General features: G+C 35.7%; 3 protein-coding genes across 3 annotated transcripts; 1 reads left to right on the top strand and 2 right to left on the bottom strand.

Annotated features, from left to right (window-relative positions):
• Positions 1–6,600: 6,600 nt before the first annotated feature.
• Positions 6,601–11,410, top strand: LOC136232847 (phosphoribulokinase, chloroplastic). The gene is made up of 5 exons (XM_066022289.1): positions 6,601–7,288; positions 9,064–9,148; positions 9,594–9,678; positions 10,584–10,828; positions 10,906–11,410. Exons 1-5 carry the CDS (start codon positions 6,732–6,734, stop codon positions 11,152–11,154), a joined length of 1,221 nt encoding a protein of 406 aa, XP_065878361.1. The 5' UTR covers positions 6,601–6,731; the 3' UTR covers positions 11,155–11,410.
• Positions 11,411–12,930: 1,520 nt separating this feature from the next.
• LOC136234060 (protein BASIC PENTACYSTEINE7) lies at positions 12,931–15,944 on the bottom strand. The gene is made up of 2 exons (XM_066023825.1): positions 15,774–15,944; positions 12,931–14,200 (listed from the first exon to the last, which is right to left on the bottom strand). The coding sequence occupies exon 2, from the start codon at positions 14,175–14,177 to the stop codon at positions 13,473–13,475; it is 705 nt and encodes a 234-aa protein (XP_065879897.1). The 5' UTR covers positions 14,178–14,200; positions 15,774–15,944; the 3' UTR covers positions 12,931–13,472.
• A 912-nt stretch (positions 15,945–16,856) lies between these two features.
• On the bottom strand, positions 16,857–21,047 carry LOC136233722 (plastidal glycolate/glycerate translocator 1, chloroplastic). The gene is made up of 8 exons (XM_066023428.1): positions 20,565–21,047; positions 20,149–20,464; positions 18,572–18,833; positions 18,296–18,411; positions 17,904–18,013; positions 17,610–17,787; positions 17,393–17,522; positions 16,857–17,191 (listed from the first exon to the last, which is right to left on the bottom strand). The coding sequence occupies exons 1-8, from the start codon at positions 20,862–20,864 to the stop codon at positions 17,041–17,043; spliced, it is 1,563 nt and encodes a 520-aa protein (XP_065879500.1). The 5' UTR covers positions 20,865–21,047; the 3' UTR covers positions 16,857–17,040.
• Between the last annotated feature and the right edge of the window lie 554 nt (positions 21,048–21,601).

Raw genomic sequence — 21,601 nt, 5'->3', positions numbered from 1 at the left:
TTATAATATATCTAATATATTTAGGATAATAATAAAATAACCTAATTGGATAATAATAGGAGTATATTAATCTAATTAAAACTCCTAACTTAATTATCTCTTAATTAATTTAATTCACAAACCTAATCAAATTAGGATTAATGGAATTAAAATAATTCCCTAATTTATTATATATAAATTTCGGCCCCCCTTAATTAAATGGGCCTTACTGGGCTCATTTGGGCTTCCATCTATTAATGACATCCATCTCTCTTTTGGTTCCAAGTCTTATGTGTGATCCATTAGGTTCTTACTACTTCTGGCCGTATGCAACTATTAAATTAATTTCTTCAAGAATTATATTTAATCCTTGCATAACGGAATGATGTACTGAGTATGTTATTGGCAAGTCTGTAATCATTCCCCCAGAGTCCGTTAAGAAGACAGGTTGATTTTGTCGTTAACCCTTCCGTATTAGTTACAGTATAATTCGATCCTTTATCAACTACATCCTTGAACTGAATCTTATGACTATGGGTGATGTCAAGTCACATATAGCGAGACGTTCGTTTTACTTGTATAGGCCGAGTCAACTCAAATAGATAGGTTAAGTGAAATCTGTATTTCTTACTCTTAAGCTATCACCTTGCAAGGATTTAGAGTCGAGTCTTCCACAAGCGATCCTTGGATGTATCTCCCATTAATCGGGAGTGATAAATGCTCAATCCAATGTATAACTACCCTGACATTACCTCCTGTGACACCCAACCTTTGCAGTTCACACCCCAGAGTCATCTCTGTTAAGGATCATGGGACCGCAGGATCAAAGTCTCACATTCAGTAATTCAGGATGACCAATTAACATTCCTTTGAGTCTGAGGATTAGTTATACCTATTAATACCAATGAGATGAACAGGTGACAAGGATGAATCTACCCATCCTGTTATCTCAAATCGGATCCCCAATCCTAATGAACGACGTTTCATCGGATCTATGTAACTGTCCAGATATCTATATATATGAAGCTTGTGAGATCAGCTTTCTGTCGGACAGAAGACATTGTTACATACAAGTCTCAACAGTGATATATCAATCCTAAACATATCACTTGACTTGGGGTGGTTTTAAGTTTATTAGTTTATTATAAAGTTTTGTCTCACTTCATGCTTGTATGAACACTTTATAATCACTTTAAACAAACTTACGGATTTCCTTTTATTAGACTTTATTTAGTGCTTAAAAGGGATTGCCTTTATATATAGTTATAAACATATATCTCATTAAAACAAATGATATAAAGAACAATTCATTTACATTAAGTTTGTATCCTGCAACAATTGTCTATAGGACACTAAACCCCAACACCTCATGCACGCTAGTCGCTTCCGCCTCACTTCTCTTCGGCATCGCAATCCGTCGGCAAATCAGAAATTCGTCAGTAACCTTGGTTCCTTTTCCGTCGGTAACCTTGGCTTTCAAACTCGAACCTTTGGTCTTGCAAACATTGGCTCTGATACCACTTGTCACGGATACAGCCTCTTGACTATCTATCGACCGTGCGACACTAGTAATTTCTCCCCTATTACTAGTTCAGCCTTAACCTCGTTTGCTTAGCTCGTATGCTAGGCAAAATATCGCAGCGGAAAGTAAGGATCTTGCACAAATGCTAAGTGAGGAAAACACTCTTTATTAGAAAAGAATGCTTTACAAAGGTTGGATCACAATAAGCACTCACACTTGCTCACACTTTTTGTGAATTCTTGTGTATTCTTTTACAAATGAACCCTTCCTCCTATTTATAGGCAACCTAGGAAGGTTCTAGAATAATTTACACTTAAAAATCCTAGAACAATCTAGATAAATAACAAAGTAGAAAGAATAAGAAAGGTTGGGACATTTCTAAGATGTCCCTAGAAGTTTCCCGGACCATTCCCGCACATTCTGGACTATTTCCCATACCTTCCGAACTATTCCGACACGTTCCGGCACATTTCGGCACGCCCCAGACAAATCTGGCACGTTCCGGAAGATTCTGGCCCGTTCTGGCACGCTCCGGGCCCGTCTGGAATTTTCTGGGCCCATAGCTCCGCAATCTGAGTGATGCAAACCCACGAGGAACAGTGCCTCGAAAACCCGACAACTAGATTTGATCCCTAGGAAAGCTAACGAATCAGGGTCGGACAGAAAAGAACCCTTACAAAACTAGGTTGTAAAGACCCAATCCCAGTCTCCAACAATTAAGGATTTAATCCTGAACTGTTCAAAGTAGTGCTCCAAAGAACACAAGAGAAACCACTCACAACTCTTTAAGCGTAATATTTTTATTAAGATGAAACTTGTTACAAACTTAGAAAATTGGAAATATTTAAAGACTAAAACTAAATCATGTTGGACATATTTTGCCCTTACATAACTAAAATAAACATAATAAATATAAGGGTAAAAAGTAACTAACCTAGTCAAAATTATTATCTAGAAAGTAAAAGTAAAAGTCTTCCTCATAATTCATCATGTAGTCCCATACCAAAGAAAAATTGTGCAATTCTTTAAATTGCAAATAATTTCCCACCATCCAAAACTTATTATCCAACTTAATTAGATCTCCTTAAAATCCAAATTCAATTCCCTCAAAATCCAAATTCAAAATGAATTAACTCTAATTGATCCATTTTCAATTTGATATTCGTGTAACTCGAAATGGATTAAATTATTTCATTTTGAACTTCGCACGCTTCATAGGATTATCGAATAAAGGACTAAAATTCGTAAATATAATCCCGTTCTTGGTATGGATCTGATTCTCATCACTGAGGTTCATTGGGCGAAGTCTCTCGCAGCTCCTGGCCGTCGCTCGTAGCTCCTTGCAGTCCCTGGGCTTGCTGCCTACTTGCCCCGCACGAACAGGGGTACGTTGTGCCTGCTGGCACGCACACGGGCCCGACGGCTCCAGCTCGGGCCCGTAACTTTCCATCATGGCAATTTTTGCCATACTTAATATTTGTCCCGCACTTCCTTGTGCACATAGCTCCATAAAGATCCCAAGGAATCACATACCAAATATGGAAGCATTTGGAATCATCTAGACACACCTTTGGAAAACTTGTGGTGTGTGGAGCTTGGCAATGTCCACCGATAGTGTGACCCAAGTTGGTATAAGACACACTATAAGGGGGGACCTTCTTTTGGCCAAATTGCCCCCCGGCAGGCATGGGCCCGCTGCCCGGCTGCCTTGTGCACACCTGCACATATGATTGGCCCGTTGTCCACCGGCATGTCCCGCAATGTCCCGACAAACAAGAAAATGACCGTTTTGCCCCTGGACCGCTTCTTCTAGCCCTTTGGGCATTTGGCTCGGGCCTTCCTTCGGATGATTTAAGGCGGACCGTGACATAAGGTTTCAGTTCTGGATTGCAACGTTTAGGAACCTCTCCACCCATTCCTATTGGATTTTCCTATTGAACTACTTTTCTTCCTCGCCGAGGCCTCTCTTAAGATCTAGATCCAAATAGAGCTTTTTAGTGTTTTGTTCTTTCCACGTTGGGGACTTTGATCCGTCCAAATATCTTCGAGCTTTCCATTTGCGTGCTTGGGATCTTGACGCGTCCAGACATTTTTGCGACTTGCGATGATCCAAAGGGAATTCATACTCTTTTTCTTACCTCCTTCGGTATGACGGGGAGTTAGACCTAGCCGCTGCTTTCCATGGCAAGCACGGGGGATAGTAACCTTCCACGTAGGAATTTTTCCAGCTCTCACTCTACAAGAGGAAGAGAGGGACCATGAGCGATTATTCCAACCTTTACGAGGAGCTCACTGTTTTTCTTTAGTCCTCCTCTACATGTCCTCCCGTTGATATTCTAGTGACATATTCCTCTTTTAAGGAAAGTTATAGACAATGTACTGTCTGGTCATCTCCGTAGACAAAAGTGGAACGAGAAGTCCAACAACAAATGAAAGTGTGTATTAATTCTCAACATTGTAGTAATTAGCATATTTATTTTTCAAGAATGACTTGCTTAGCATCCGAATGCACATTAATCTAATATAAAAATGATTAGAAATAGTAAGTAAGAATTAATCATAAATATATAAAAGGTCTCTAAATTGCCTAAAATTAAAAGGGTGTTGTTAAACCCAGCCCCAAATTCCCACCCCTAACCCCGTGAAAGGACGAAAATACCCTTTCATGGGTTTTGGGGAGGAAAAAGCTATTTTTTTTGCTCTCCCGACACGCGGACGTGTGCCTATCACGCCTTACCTTGTGGTCGGACGTGATAGCCCCACGCCTCACCGTGTGGCCGGACGTGATCACTACACGCCCGACCACACGGTGAGACGTGGGGCTATCACGCCCGACCACAAGGTGAGGCGTGATAGGCACACGCCCGCGTGTCGGGAGAGCAAGAAAAATAGCTAGTCCGCTATTGAATTAAATCCGTAAATACCTGTTACGTAAAAAAAATTAGTCCGCTGTTGAATTAAACCCGTAAAAAAATTAGTCCGCTATTGAATTAAATCCGTAAATACCTGTTACGTAAAAAAAATTAGTCCGCTGTTGAATTAAACCCGTAAAAAAATTAGTCCGCTATTGAATTTAACCCGTAAATACCTGAATTAACAAAATAAAAATTTAACTAAAATTAACAAAATAAAGATTTAGTTAAACTAAATTAAACAAAATAAAATTTACAACAACTAAAATTTACGACATAAAAATTTAGTTAAACTAAATTAAACAAACTAAAAATTACAAAAAATTAATTAAATTAATTAAAACCCCTCGGGCGTATGAACATCACGCCCGAACCATAGGTCGGGCGTATGAACATCACGCCCGACCTATGGTGCGGGCGTATGAACATCACGCCCGAACCATAGGTCGGGCGTGATAGCCTCACGCCCGAACCACAGGTCGGACGTGATATTCATACGTCGGAACCGTAGGTCGGACGTGATGTTCATACGCCCGACTGCGATTCCGGCGTTTTTAAAAAATCACCCACAGATTCAATTTTTAAGCTTAAATCAAAAAACAAAAACGGTAAATCTTATTATTTTCGCTTTCCCTTTACGGTTGTTGTTACACTCCATGTTTTGGTTCACAAATTAGTCCGGATTTGATCAAAGAGTGTGTAGGGTATTTGAGAGGTTTTGTGTTTTTTCAAATTTTGGGTAAAGGATAGTTTGGTCTTTTCATGGAGCTAGGGTGGGAATTCATGGCTGGGTTTAGTAATCCACAATTAAAACCCTCATCTAGAAGTAGCCACCATTTGAATCCCACGTGGCACATCAGATATCCAAACTGCAATTTCTCACCACCAAGCTTCTCCATACCTTTGCCTATCACAAATGCCATCATCTAATCAACAATTCCATCTCTTTATTAATATTACAAATAATATCTCCTTTTTCTATTTTCTACAGAATATATAAGAAAAAGACAACAATACCCACCATTTGATTAGCACATGGACAATTCTACCCCTGGTATTTCCACCTTAGTATTAGGGTAAATTACACGAATGGCCCTTGAATTTTGACTTTACTTTCGTTATGGCTTTTGTATACAAAACCGAACATTATAACTTATGAACTTTATACTTTACTAATATAATGACCGATGACAACCTCAAAATAAAAATATTCTAGAATTAAAGTTGTTTATAATCTCATTTCCTACAGAACCATTGTTTTCGATTTTTCAAATTACAATTTCCGAAGCTTTTTTCTCTTAATTAAACAACAACTAAACGATCTCAAAAAAATTCAAGAATTAAAATTGATTAGCATATCATTTCAATTGGCTTTAGAATAGATGATTACCTTCTCTTAGAATGATCTGATCATCTTAGATCAACAGTAAAAGAAGCCATTATATTAGTAAACTGTAAAGTTTAGAAGCCATAATATCAAGGGATATAAACGGGGCAGAGATTACATTCTTCATCCCTGCTCGTCGACCAAATGAGGGATTCTTCGTCCCTATTCCCCATTTCACTTTATTCTTTTACATATATAATTTTTATTCTATTTTCTCCATTTTTTTGGCATTGGACATAATATAACGACAAGTAATAAGATTGAGTTCGAGTCGAGTGGCGCAAAGAAAGTATAGAAGTTACGGGGCAATATAGGGGATGGGTACATGGATTTACCTATTCCTGTATGCCTCCACCTCATCCTCGCTTACTAGGGACAAAATAATCCCTATCCCCCGTCCATATGAATTCTAATTGAGGATTCTCCGCCCTCCACCCCCATGAACCATCATATAAGACCGTGAAATCAAATCGTGTCAGCGATATAGATTCTCTCCTCCACTTCGTCCTATCCACTACTATATTTTCCCCAATCCCCAATAAACTCATATCACCCTCTTCCAAGTTTGCTTAGTCTTCCCCTACCATTCACTATTACATCCCTTCGCCACTCTTCAGTCCTAACAAAAACAAAAACAAAGTTGAGACACCATAAATGTAATTTACCCATTAATATTACCTACAAAAAAAAAATGTCCAAAACAAGGGGTATTACCAGAAAACCCATAAAACATTAAACAAGAAGACACCTTCACTTGTCATCACCACTTCTTTCTTATCTTCTTCCCATACAAACTGCCATCTGTTTTTCCCTTTCTTTCTTTCTTCTTCAGCCTCTTATTTCCCCCAATTTTAAACTCCCCCTCCTCCCCAAAACACTCATATACCAACTTAAAAACAAAAAACTGGCTCCTTAATTCCATTCTCCAAAAATGTCAATCTGCTCAATTTACACCCCCAAATCCCTAAAATCAACACACTCAATCTCAAAACCAGGAAAGACCCAATTCAGCTACCTAAACCACAAACATGTAGCAGTGTTTTACACCAGCAGAAGAATCAAAAAAGGTGGGAACTTGGTGACAACATGTGCAGCAGGAAATGAAGAACAGACAGTGGTGATTGGGTTAGCAGCAGATTCAGGGTGTGGAAAGAGCACATTTATGAGGAGATTAACAAGTGTATTTGGGGGGGCAGCAGAGCCACCAAAAGGGGGAAATCCAGATTCAAATACACTAATAAGTGATACAACAACAGTGATATGTTTGGATGATTATCATTCACTAGATAGAACAGGAAGGAAAGAGAAAGGAGTGACAGCACTTGATCCAAGAGCTAATGATTTTGATCTTATGTATGAACAAGTTAAAGCTATTAAAGATGGAAAATCTGTTGAGAAACCTATTTATAATCATGTTACTGGTCTTCTTGATGCTCCTGAACTCATTAAACCTCCTAAGATTCTTGTTATTGAAGGCCTCCATCCAATGTAAGTACTCTTTTTTTTGCTATTTAACTTAAAATATTTCTTAAATTAATGTATAATAAGGGTATAATTCAATTCATAAGTATTAATTAAGGGGTAAATTTCACCCATGGCCACTGAACTTTGGTATGACAACTGAATTTTACACTTTGTAACACTGGTGGCCATTCAACTTTAACTAACTCCTCAAAATGACCGTTAACGACCTCAAAATGAAAATATTCAAGAATTAAAGTTGCTCAGAACGACATTTAATATGAAACCACGTTTTTTATTTTCCAAAATCACATTTTTTTTAGTTTTTTTTTCTCTAAAAATTCACTTGAATGACCTCAAAACCGAAATTTTCAAGAATTAAAGTTCTTTAAAATATCATTAGCTCTTTGAATTTTTTATTTTGAGACTGTCAATGGTCGTTTTGAGGTGTTGAGTGGCTACCGGTATTAAAAAATGTAAAGTTTAGTAATGTTAAATGGGTAAAGTTCAGTGGTTATAGGTGTAATTTACCCATTAATTAAGTTGAATGCATGTGGTGTCTAAGTGTCTTTACTTAGCCCTACATTAAAAATAAAATAAAAAATAAGAAATGAATAATTGAAAAAATTTATGAATGCCAAAATGAAGTTTACCGTGGGTTTTATTTGAAGTTTACCCTATAATTTTTGATATTTTTTAAAAAATGGCACATAATTGATCATAATTCAACACAATATAAATCAATTCAATGATATATAACTTAATTACAAAAAAAAAAATGTGTAGATGTGTTATTTTGGGAATTAAGGTTTTTCTAAAGTTGTCAGTCATATCAATTTAGTCCAAATATATTAAATTAAGAATAAATTTTGACAAATCAGTCAAAATTTTAAGTGTAATTGAGTTAATTTATCAAAATTTTCCAACTGGAGGACTAAATTAGATATTTTGCACTAAATTAATTTTAACTATCACCTTTGTAGCCTTAGTTTATTATTTTGGACGGATTAGGGAAAAAATATATTTTAAGCCAAGAGGAAGTGAGCCTTGCAAAATTGACCCTTTGGAGGTTTTAAGAATGGCACATAGTAATTGAAAATACATTTATTAATGACTTAATAAATTAAATTCCCTCAATTTGGTTTTAAAAAAATGATTGACTCGGTGAATTTATAAAATGTTTATCAGTATTTTTCACATGGATTGTGATGACTACGTGAATTTGATCATTCATCGTTAGATCTAGGCTGATTAAATCTAGTCTTAGGATATTTTCAATCTCCACCTTAAGATTTTAATTAACTTAGATCTAATGGTGAATGACCAAATTTACCGTGGTCATTAGAGTCCATGTGAACACTACTGAATGTTTATAAGCAATATAAATTTATTTGAAGTGACTTATTCGACAATTTGTTTAAATTAATATATGTTTTAAATTGTTTAAATTTTATTTTGGTCTGAATTAATAATATCACTTAAAACAAATTCGAGTGGCTAATAAGATATTTTTGTATTTTTGACCTAATGAAGTATTAAACCTTATCTTAATTGAAAGGCTGAGAACATTGGTGACCGGCTGAACCAGTTTGAATAATTAAAAGAAAATAATTTCATAATTAATTAGAAGACAAAAAAGTAGACCGGATGATTATGTTAACCGGTCCAGTCGGTGAGTTATTAGTTTCCGGAATAAATTAATATTTGGGGGCTAAATTGGTGTTTGAACACGTAGGTAGGTATGATTCTGAAATTTGTCACTCTGGTGTTAATGCTGTGTATGTATATATGTGTATGTATAGGTTTGACGAACGTGTAAGGGATCTTTTAGACTTCAGCATATATTTGGACATTAGCAATGAAGTTAAATTTGCTTGGAAAATTCAGGTATTCAATCAACCCCTTTTCTGCAAAATCTGTTACTACTAAATTTATGACTTTGTCTGTATTCGTTTATTTTGTTACATATGCTCATATATCAAATAAACAGTTAAATATATTATTATAATAGTTAACGACAGAAAAATATATCCTTATTTGGACGATAAGCTTATTTGGCATAATTCTGTTAGTCTATTCATCACATTATTAAGGTTATATTTGTCTATCTTTAACACAACAACACATTTGGTTGTTTATTTGATATAGGTGGATAGAATCGATGTGGAAACATTTTTAGTGTCATTTGAAAACTATATGGATATATTTGACTATTTATTTATTTGATACATTGATACAGAGACATATGTGATAATACAGACAAATACAACAACACATATGTATTAACCTTTTATTTATTTATTTATATGAATTGATTAAATTTGCATTACAGAGAGATATGGCAGAAAGAGGTCACAGTCTTGAAAGCATTAAAGCCAGTATTGAAGCTCGCAAGCCTGATTTTGATGCTTTTATTGGTAATTTTTTCTAATTTATCAACAATTTAGTTAATAGAGTTTACAATTATGTATACGATCCGCGAACATGATACGAATCCAATATGAATTTAATGGGTTAGTATTTTATTAAAAAGATAATAAATCATTTTAGATTGACACAAATTTTTGAGTAGCTTAGAGTTATAAAAAATACGAATATTTAAAATTATTTATATATTTTTTCTTGTCATTTTTATTAATAAAAACAATAAAATTACAATTATCACTTGGCGAATACAACTCAAACCTTCAATATTTTTATATCATATAAATGAATTATAAACACATTACAGAACTGTAACATGATATTAGTAAATTAAGAGTTTGTTAAATATAATCAAGGTTAACCTATTAATCTAAAAATATGTAAATATTTAAAATATTACCATATCTTTCTGTATTTTTAAAAGAAAACTACAAATAATATTTCATCGATTTGTAAATAGCGAATTGTGTTTTTTTTTTTTTTTGCAAAAAACGCATGTGTTAGACACAGTAACCAAAAATGAAATTTGACTAATGATAGTCTTTGATGATACGTTGACTTTGTTGACGTGTCATTTAGACTTTATTAATGTTGCACAATGAAATATTAACTTCCGTGATGTGTTAAACATTGTTAGTCAAGCAAACCACATTCCTTTGCTTACAAATCGGTGAAATCACAAAGTTTTTTTTTATTATTTTTTTTTTTTTTTAACTTTTCCCTATTTTTAATGTCATAGTAAAAAATGAGGTAAAATTACACATGATTTGCAAAGACGACACGAAATCGATAATCTGATTGGATTGACACGATTATGACATAACATTTTCTGGATTGAGTTAGAGTTCACTCATTTTGACACGATATGATACGAATGGAAATATGAATGATGATGCAGATCCACAAAAGCAATATGCTGATGCAGTGATAGAAGTGTTGCCAACTCAACTGATACCAGATGACAATGAAGGCAAAGTTCTAAGAGTTAGACTTATAATGAAAGAAGGTGTTCAATATTTCAGTCCTGTTTACTTATTTGATGAAGGATCTTCCATTTCCTGGATTCCCTGTGGTCGGAAGCTCACTTGCTCTTACCCCGGAATCAAGTTTGCCTACGGCCCCGACGCCTATTTCGGCCACGAGGTATACACATTCTTCCCTACCCTTTCGTTAAACAAACCATTTCATGACTAATTTGTGTTTTTTTTTTTTGGGATCAGGTGTCTATATTGGAAATGGATGGACAATTCGATAGATTAGACGAATTGATTTACGTGGAAAGCCATTTAAGCAACATATCGACTAAGTTCTACGGAGAAGTGACACAACAAATGTTGAAGCATTCTGATTTCCCAGGAAGTAACAATGGAACAGGTCTGTTTCAAACCATTGTTGGATTGAAAATCAGAGATCTTTATGAGCAAATTGTTGCGAGCAGAGCTAAAACTCGTGTGGGAGCGAAAGCCTAATTCGTCGACTTTCTTTCTTTCGTTCTATCATGTATGCCTTAAAAAACTATTGAATAAGGCATTTGGTGTTCTTTTTCTTATGAGTTTTTAGGAAATTTGGTGATAAGAATATGGGAAAGTATTTGATGTTTGTAATTGTGTAATATAGAGAAATGAAAGCAGTCAGTTAGGACTGTTTCATATAAGAACACAGCCTTTTTGGCATTATCTTCCTTCTATAATTGCTCTATTCCTATAAAGAGACTGTTAAATCTCACGTGATATGATTGTTCGGGTAGAAAAGATGTGATGTATGCTACCTCTAACGTATAGCAAACAATCACGTTTGGTCCAATTTAAATGAAAATCAACGTGTATATAAATAACCGTTAATCTCATGTGGGATGATTGTTAATCGGGTGGAGAAGATTTGATGTTATCCAAGGTTGTAGAAGTGGAGAAAGATATGATTTTAGGATGTAAATATTATATGAAAATTGACACGACTAAACAAATCCGCGAAATACCATAGCAAGTTGCAATTAACAATCATCAAACCGATGTGATTAACAATCATAAAACCCAGATATTTTATGGGTCTCTTTATATACACACTAATTTCCATCTAAATCAGACCAAATGTGATTATTGTTATACATTTGTGGATCAATATTAAAACTAATAGGTTAGGTGGCAAATACAAACATCTTTTATAGGTCGAGATAATAGGTCAAGGGAAAACACAAACATTTTTTATAGGTCAGGGACTAAATAGTGTTTTAAACATACTTTTAACTTACACTTAAAAAAACTCTATTAACAATGGTCATTGTTAAGGCTCTGTTTATTTAGCGGAGAGAGTGTTAGTTTAAAATTAGAGTTTAGATCACTTCTAGAAGTTTTATTAGTCAAAACCGTAATAATGATGTTTGTTAAAAAATGGAATTGAACTCAAATGGAGGACTGAAAAATTAGCGGATTTGGCACTATTTTATATCTAATAGTCACCAGTTATTACCAATCAGCTTATACCTAAGCTTTACCAAACATGTATACGGTTAGGGCTGTAAATGAGCTGATCCGCTCATGAGCGGCTCGATTGCATTCGGCTCGATTTATAAACAAGTCGGGCTTGAGAACTGCGAAACTCAGCTCGAAAGCTCACGAGCAGGCTCCATTATAAGTTTATGAACAAACTCTATTATAATGTTCATGAACACGATCATGAGCAAGCTTGGTTCAATTATATTTTTTATAATAATATTCCTATAAAGGAGAAAATATAAAACAACATAGTTCTTTTTAAACTTTTGTTTCAAAACTATGTAATTTTGTGCTAAAGAAGTTTCAATTAGTTGTTCGAGAGCAAAGTTCACAAATAGAATTGATGAGCTGCTCGCAAGCAAAGCTTATGAACAAGCTTGCGAGAAGCTCACAAACATGTTGAGCTCGAGCTCGTCAATTACAACCCTATTTGCAGTTATACAAACAGCTAGTAAAAAATGTACTCATCTAACCCTTAATGTAAATGTTACTCGCTGTTTTAGGCCAAATGTTTAAAATTGACACGTCTTCTGACTGTCAGGAGCCAAAATCCTCAAATTGTTCTCTAACACTAGCTCAGACAGAAAATTCTCAATATCAAAATGTATCATTTCCTAAACTCATGTTTTAGAATGTTGCAAGTGAAGAATGTTTCGAGTGAAGAATGTTCCTCAAACAGATCTTATTTTAGTTGTCTAAACTTGTAAGATTGAAGTTCCATTTCCAGCATCCAAACAAAAGCAACGTGCGTCTAGGAAAAGAAAGGCTTCATAAGCACCAAATTAAGCACATTATCTAACAAGTATCTTACCTGGTTCAAGGAACAGAGTAAAAGGGTTCTAAACGCTAAGAAAGCATAAGGGGAACTAAGTAGAATAATACATGGGATATGATATGAACATTCCTAATTAGATTATGAAGACAGATTAGTTTAGATAGATCTCTGACTAACAAAGATAGGGAACTTTACATACTGGTATTTAATATATATCGGAAAAACAATATTTTCGGCCCCTGAATTTAACTTTATTTTGACTTTCACCCTTGGACATTCATTTGGTAAAATTTAGCCCTGAATTTTGATTTTTGTTAATGTAGCTCTTACCACACCACACCATTAAGGAGCACATTTTCGTGAACGCCAAGGATGATGATTTCGTCTATACAGGCTACATTTAATAAAAATCAAATTTCAGGAATCAAATTTCACCAAATTAAAGTTTCAAGGGCCAAATAGACAGCAGGGGCCAAAAATATTGCTTTGCCGATATATGTCTAACTGCAAACTTTCAGGTCTACTTGATTGTAACAAACTTGTTAGTACCATGTCTAGCCCAATGATGTTTCAAGTCAACAGGATGAGAAAGATCATAACCTTCAGCTGCAAGTTTCAGTAGTAATTTTAGATATGCTCCATTGCTCATTTTCCTTCCAGCTAAGCGAGCCCCTGGCCTTGTGGGACTCATTGGAAGAGGGTGCTCGGATATGCTTGTCGTGCAACACGAGGATTGCCATCCACCGGCACCCCATTTGTAACAGACTCTAGGAATGCCTGTGCACGAGCAAAACGGAGAAGGCACACCAGATAAATCAAAGTTCATTTTTTCGATATCCGCATCAAGATTTCTTCTTTCGCGTTTTGCTGCAGGCAGGGTTTGGGCTTCTTTCTTTGAAGAAGCCTTTTTTGGTTTCTTTGACTTCATAGTCTTGGGTGGAATTTGATTACAACTCTTTACAGAAGGCTTTGGTTTCTTAGCCTTTGTAGTTTTAGTTCCTGCGTTGTTGTCCTTCGCTGGCTCAGCTGCGGGAACAAAAGTACAAATAGGAGTAACTGAAATACCCTGTTGCGTGCCAATTTGAGTTCCTTGAGGATGAGCTGGACTAGAATTTGGTGCAGAATAAAAACTTCCAGGATAAAACCAGCCAAAACGCGGAACAGATGCTCCTGCGTTAGCTTCTTCTGGTATCATATGAGTTGTGTTGGAGTATGTCCCCATCATGGACTCTATAGGTTGCCTCAGCACTGCATGTAAACTAGATCATTATTTTACAGAAATCAAATTTCTACTACTTGAATACTCATTCTACGCGTGCCAAAACCTTCTAAAAAATCAATACATTTGGTTAACAACAGATACAAAGCTTATCAATATGCATGATTGGAACATGACCAGTGCCAGTTTAGACTGCCACTACTTACTAGGCAGAATTAGCCTAGTGAAGGGGCACTAGACTGGTCTAGGTTGAGACTGCCAGTCTTGCCGCGGTTATAAGCATAACACTTGGAAAAGACATGATTGACCCCAGATGAGACTTTGGGTCTTAGTGCGGGCTATGGACATAATGCATTTGTTCAGGAATAATCATGCAAATTCATCATGAAACTTGATTTCAAACAACTACTTATTATTCAAAACAATCAAATATAACGTTTTGAAATCGCTAAGAACAGTTACATAATTTTTGCTATATCTGTTCCATATGTTAATCTCTTCTCTTCTTTTGCTAATGCTTTCAATTCTATGTGGTTCTCTTTCATTTTGTTGTCAACTATGTTGCATGGAAATGGAAACCGATACTGACACTCGGAAAAGTAATTTCTAAGAAACATAGGAAATGGAAATATGTAAATATTAAAAATATAGGGGCATATTTATAAATATTAAGAATATAATAATATATTTAAAAAAATTTTAAAAATAATTTTGTTCAACAATACCAATATGAAGAACAAGAACGAAGAACAAGTTCAACCGAGATTCGAGAGACAAAAATTATAAGCAAAAGAAATAAAGAGAGTTCTTTAAATTGATGGATACAAGGAAAACTTTATCAGTCAAATAAGAGGTTTCAATTTTCGTAACCTTAGACGAAATAGAAATTGCAAAATGAAAAGTTTGAATTTCCAAAATTTTAGTCGAAATCCACATAGAAAACCGTTTAAAAACGTGCCCGGATCAATTTCCGGGAGTTTCCATTTTCCACATCTACAGGAAATGGTGAAACGCATATCATGAAGAGTTGTGCATCATAGGTTGTCAAAGTAACTCATTATGGGCTTTGTAAATCCAGAGAAATTTGTCATAAACTTGAGAATATATAACCACTAATCTTTGTGTGCAAAGCCGCTTTTATCTCTTGCTCTCTTCAACTCCGAATTTTATTTTGCTTTACTTTGTGAGTATTACATCTAACAATAAAAACATTACAATTAAAGCAAGAATCAGATTATCCCTAATCAATTCAATATATCTAACCCAAACATCCCAAGCCAATTAAGCAAATCAGAAGCGAAAACACAGAACATAACAATCACCCAACACATTAAAAGCATATAATCAATATCAAGCTCTAGTAGACAGATGAAAACCATAAATTAAGAGCACAAAACAAAAGAAAAAACTAATTTCTACAACAAAAGGAAAAAAAAGGCATAATTAGAAGAATATATCATCAGCATGCAATACTCTTACCTAACTTCACAAATTCAAGAAAAAAAGGAAAAAATAATCCAAGAGAAAGGGAAAAAAATCTGAGTATAGATCTAAAGAGCAGTCTTAGTAATGTATGTATTTTACAGATAATTGAGTTCAAACCTGAAACGAGTAAATTTTGTGTTATTTGCTTGAGAGCATTCCGAACTGAACCTGAAATTCAACCTAGTTCTCTCATGAGAATTTTGCCGTACTGGAGAGTTGGACAGTCCACCATTTACACTTCTCTCTGATAATCTCAAAGGACGACTCTTCTGCCTGCAAAATACCTTCTCTTTCACTTGCGTTTGGACACGTGTGTCTCACGCTCTAAACATCATTTATGTGTACATTTCCTATAGGTCAGAAAAAACTGGGTCAAACGTATTGAACCAGAAAACCGAATAAAAAAATTGGGTACAGTTTCGGCCTTTGTTTATGAAAATAGATTTTTTTGAATGTTTGATTTCGATTTTGATTAACCGGACAGTTTATATATATAAATTATATTAGTATATAAAATGTAATATTTTTTTTATAAAATGGTTTATAAAATTAGCAAAAGTAAATAAATAAATAAATAATTAATATCATTTTTTATGTCATCAAGTTAACGCATTAAAATTTAACATTATGTCATGTTAGTAAAATCAACTTACCATATTATTACTTCAAAAGAAACTTACTATGTTATCGAAATCACATGACCCTTCATCAAATACTATCACCATTAGTCATTTTTTTTATCGTGTAAAGTGTTTGTGGTATGATGAAACTTAATTATAATTGTGTTAGCTACAGTACAAAGTATTTTAATATAACTAAAATTGTATTGTAATCAATGTTAGCCATAGGATGGTGAGCGGAAAAGGAAGAGCTGTTATATACGTCATTTTTGTCTGAACGACTCACCAACTCTTGTTACCGAGACTCGTGTCAACACAACAATGAGAGAGAGTTTTTTTTTTTTTTTTTTTTTGTGATGTAACGAGACGTAATAGTAATAGTGACTTCGTTACTATGTTTGATTAATAAATTCTAAAACTTTTGATGAAATACAATTACCATTACAATATCTATATTCGTTTAATTAAGGGTTTAGGGATATCCCATTTTTTTTTCCCGTAATGCTCATTATATAAATTTGTAAAGAAAAATTGATATCGGACGAGCCCATATGTGATTCATAAGTGATGGGTACGCAAAGAAAAAAAATTTGGATGCATTGCTAGAAAATTGGCTATACAGCTACGTCCAGGCCAATATATATACATCATGCTCCTAAGGGCTTGGCCATTCTCTGTAGTCGTACTAAATAATGCCGATGGAGGAAATTATAACCGAATAATTAATGAACATGGCTACGGAGATGAAAAAGTTATTGGTGCATTCAGCCAACTATTGCAAGCAAGCTTTGCCTAACTACTGGAACTGAGCAAAGCAATGACCCGAATATACCGGTTAGAGCATAAGCTATGGCACAAAAAGGAAGTGCCTCGGGTTCCTTAGCTGACAGCGCCGCTGTTCCCAGTCCATGAGCACTGAAAAAACCAACAACATTTAGACCATAATTGCAGGATTGTTATTGTTATGATGCATTGATGTAGTGAAAATAGTGAAATTCTTAAACTTGCAGTCATTCTAGCCCTGTATTTGTTTGCTAGAACGAGAAATTGATATCGAAACGCAGCATATCAGAACCTTAATTTAACCCGGAATTGCAAGATTTGAAAAGTATGTACCTGGAAGCAGTAGCTATTCCTCGTGCAATGGGATCACGGAATCCTAACTTGTTGAGTGTTGCTTGTACAAAGTTCGCTCCAACAAGGCCGGTTACTACAACTACTGCAGCTGTGAGAGATGCATTGGTACCTGCAGCCAATTAAATATTAGTACTGGATTTGATTTGAACAGCTGAAGCTCCTATGTATTTTCTTGAATACGGAATTAAATCCGTACCTTCAAACAATGACACGATACTGAGTGCTAATGCCACAGTTATACATCTGGGAAGAATTGATACGGTCAAGGTTGGTTCTAGCCCAAGAAGGCGTCCGGCAAGAGCAGTTGAATACAATGAGAATACTGTTGAGATAATTACAGATGTAAAAATCTCAGCCGCATGTCTCTTCACAAGCTGCAAAAGCATGAAACAGATTTTAAACCCGTGACTAAATATTAATATAATTTAAGTTCATATGAAGTTGGAAACAGAGGAAATTAACAAATTAATTGTGAAAGAGAAGAAATCACATTTCTTTGCTTGAACATTGAGAAGGCAAAAGAAAGAATAACAGATCCCAAAAATCCCATCAGCACATCACCGGCTCCGGGATTAGATGCTGCCTTTGTAAGGTAATCTCCTGTGTGCATTGAAAGATACTCAAACATTAAGTATAGATAAAAAGACCTAAGAGATAGTAAGTCTGAGGAGAAAATAGGGATATGGTGAGGGAGAAAACTAATGGTATTGATTTAAATTGAAGAAAAGTTACGAGATACTGTATCATCCGTGGAACAGTTTTCATTCGCCCCACACTTGAAAGATTTTTTTCATCACATGCTAGCATGAAATTTCTTTATAAGACTGGGTCACCATCATATACAAGCCTCAACTAAATTAAGATGAGAGACATTCAAGGTACCTAAAACAGGATCTAATCCAGAGCCGGAAAGGTACCCAAATGCGACTGCTGCTAAGTCTGCAGAAACAGCACAACAAATAATAGGATGGAGAACATTCTTCACACTAGAAGGCAACCTGAAAATCAACAGATATACGCTTAAATCATTGCAGGTCTTTACAAATTGTATAACAGGAATGCAATGCATTACTATAACATAGATTTGGCAGTTTTCAATACCCATTTTTCTCCTTTCTCACTTGTAATAGAAAAAATTACAAAGGTATAAAATTTTACCCAGAACCAACCATGTAGCCTAACACAGTGGAAGCCAGTAGGAAAGGAAGACATGTTCGAGCAGTTGTTCCTAGTAAAGTTGGGTACAATAGTGCAGAAACAAATGATATAAGGAAGATTCCACTCCAAATCAATACTTCCCCTGAAGAAAAAGCAGATGGCTTTTCCATCGGCTCAGCTTCTGTCAATTCTGTCCTCACAATTTTCCTCACAGAAATAGCTGTAAATCCCGCAACACAAAGTGAAGCCAACCAACCTCCAGCTGAACAAATTGAAAAATATAGAAAATAATTATTCCATTGGACGACAGAAGCGTGGAATTTCATTCTATATTTCGTTGATTTTACTTAATTATTGAATTAGATTCCTTGGCGCAATGGTAAAACGTTGTTGCCGTGTGACCTGAGGTCACGGGTTCGAGTCTTAGGAGCGGCCTCTTGCCAATTAAATTGGCAAGGGAAGGCTTGCCCCCAATACACCCTTGTGGTGGGATCCCTCCCCGGACCCTCGCTCAGCGGGGATGCGTAATGCGACCGGGCCTTTTTTATTGAATTAGATTCCTTCTAGAGGTATACTCCAGTTTGATCCTTTTTGCAAGCTTCATAAGTTTGATTTATCATTCAAACAGATAAATTTAACAGCAAGGGACTGTGACAATGCAGTACGTATAATTTACCTAGGAAGTTGCTAGAAAATAACTAATTTGTTTTTTCCAGCTCAAATAATTTAACAGATTCAGATTAAATATAAAATATTTTCCTTTTCTGTCTGGTTTTTCAATTGATGGGAGAATCCAAACTTACCAGAACTACTTGAAAATGGGTAGTTTCAAAACTTTAAGCCAAAAGAGATGTAACAAACTCTCTCTTAAATCATAATATAATTTTAGAAAATGAAAACAAACAGTTTTCTGTGTCTTTTGGGCAATAGATATGGGGAAAGCCTTTCTTCTTTGTATGAATTGAGATTAGTTCTGATGAAAAAACAGTTCTCACTTTCTTCTTTGAGGTAAAGGTCTTTCTGCTCTTGAAAACAACAGTTTATGGCTTATATGATTAAGGCTACCTAGAATAATTCCTAATTACAGTTTCTGCTCTTGTAAACGTTGTTGTCGTGTGACCAAGAGGTCACGGGTTCGAGTCTTGGGAGCGGCCTCTTGCCAAATAAATTGGTAGGGGAAGGCTTGCTCCCAGTACACCCTTGTGTGGGATCCCTCCCCGGACCCTCGCTCAGCGGGGACGCGTAGTGCACCGGGCAGCCCCTTTTTTTACAGTGACTCAAGCTCTTTTAAGATCATCTGAGTCCACCTTCTACTGATATGAGTTCTTTCCACAAGATTGGGAAGCCTCCAATTACAAATTAAGATTCTTCTATACAAGCAGACTGGAAATTATGAATGTGCAGCACATATAAGCACTTTCATGATACAAACTCTGACCAATGATCAAATCAGTTTTCAGATTATATCATATGATTTCAACAAACAGGAAACAGGAACCATAAAAATCATTTTGAATCAGTTCACTAGTTGAGAGATTCGTAAAGAAAAATGAAGCAATAACAGAGTTTTTACTTGCCTATAATGTAGCAAATCTTGAGTCCGGAAGCAGCAGGGATATCTTTAACAGAAAGAGGCAAAACAACTAATGAAGGAACATAAAACAATGGAAGCCATCTCTGAATGAAGAGAAGTGCCGGTTGGAAGAAGTTCATCAAGCTTGTTGCAGCAGAAGGAATAGTAGAATCAAGTATCATTAAAACTGAGAATATGCAAAACATACCAAATAGGGCACTTGGGAACTTAATAGCAGCAGCCACAAATGCCTTTTTTAATAACTTATCCATTGCCAGAATAAACCCCAGCGAAACAAATAAATGCAAAATCCCCACTACCTAATCATACGAATCAAGCATAAATAAACAAATTTCAGAAATTCACCATCAGATACTCGATTTGAAAAAGAGAGAAGAAGATACAAGATATAATACATACAGATTGAGAAAGAGTGGATGATTGAGTAACGCTACCGCCACCTGAACTCGACGATTTAGTGGAAATTCTTCTTCGATTGGAGTGAGAATCCATTTCAAAGAAGTGTGAATTTTGGGTGGGAGATGTAGCGAGTGAGAAAGAGTGAGAGGAATTGGAGTGATTATGGAAATTACGAACGCCGGCGGCATTGGAAGCGCGAAATGATGAATGTGGAGTGGATGTACGGGAATGGAGAGAAAGTCGTTTGGAGGAATAGAAGAGAAGGGAAGGTGAAAGAGGAGTGAGTAAGGGAATAGCCATTGGAGAGGTAGAGAAGCTTGTTCAGTGAGTGAGAATTGAAGAAAAGGAAGAAGACAAGGGTTTATAGAGAAGTTTTGTATGGACTGGAAATGAGGAAATGTTGTTATCATAACAGAAAACACACACCAATCACTTTGACCGTACCGGATAATACCGGAGTTTCGCCGCCAATTTTACGAGGGAAGGATTCAAGTTTTACCTCCTAAATGCCAATCAATTATTTTTCCATATGAATTCTGTCCTTGTTAACTTTTTTTTTTTTTTGGACGATAAGCATGTTAGAATGATTCAGGGCCATCCGTAGGTCAGTAGTCAGAACTGACTTAAGGAATCCACCCTTATTCATTAGGGATACGTCCTTCATGAAGGAGACAGATGTCTCCATAGGAGAACTCTATGAATCCTGTGGGCGCACCGAGCCCGCAGTGCGTGCACATTCGAGGGCGAGGTTTAACCACATGAAAACCATCCGGGACGGAATACCAACAGATGCATTGGCGGGACCCTTCAGTAGGGGTTGGCTGGCCGATACTTGGGGTATATCGAGACGCCACACAGAGTTTTGGCCTGACTTACACTTGATGTAGAGAAATAAAAATAAGAGTTCATGGACTAGAATAGATAGAGAGTAAAAACTATAAAGAAATTAAAGAAATCAAATTCTAGTATGTCATTCCAAGCTCCATCTTCTCCTCTCTCATTTTGCGATTTTTAGCATTAGAATCGCTAAATCCATC

Source organism: Euphorbia lathyris, chromosome 6, assembly GCF_963576675.1.
Source record: "Euphorbia lathyris chromosome 6, ddEupLath1.1, whole genome shotgun sequence".
Taxonomy (NCBI): Eukaryota; Viridiplantae; Streptophyta; class Magnoliopsida; order Malpighiales; family Euphorbiaceae; genus Euphorbia; species Euphorbia lathyris.
This window is presented reverse-complemented; position numbering and strand designations above follow the sequence as displayed.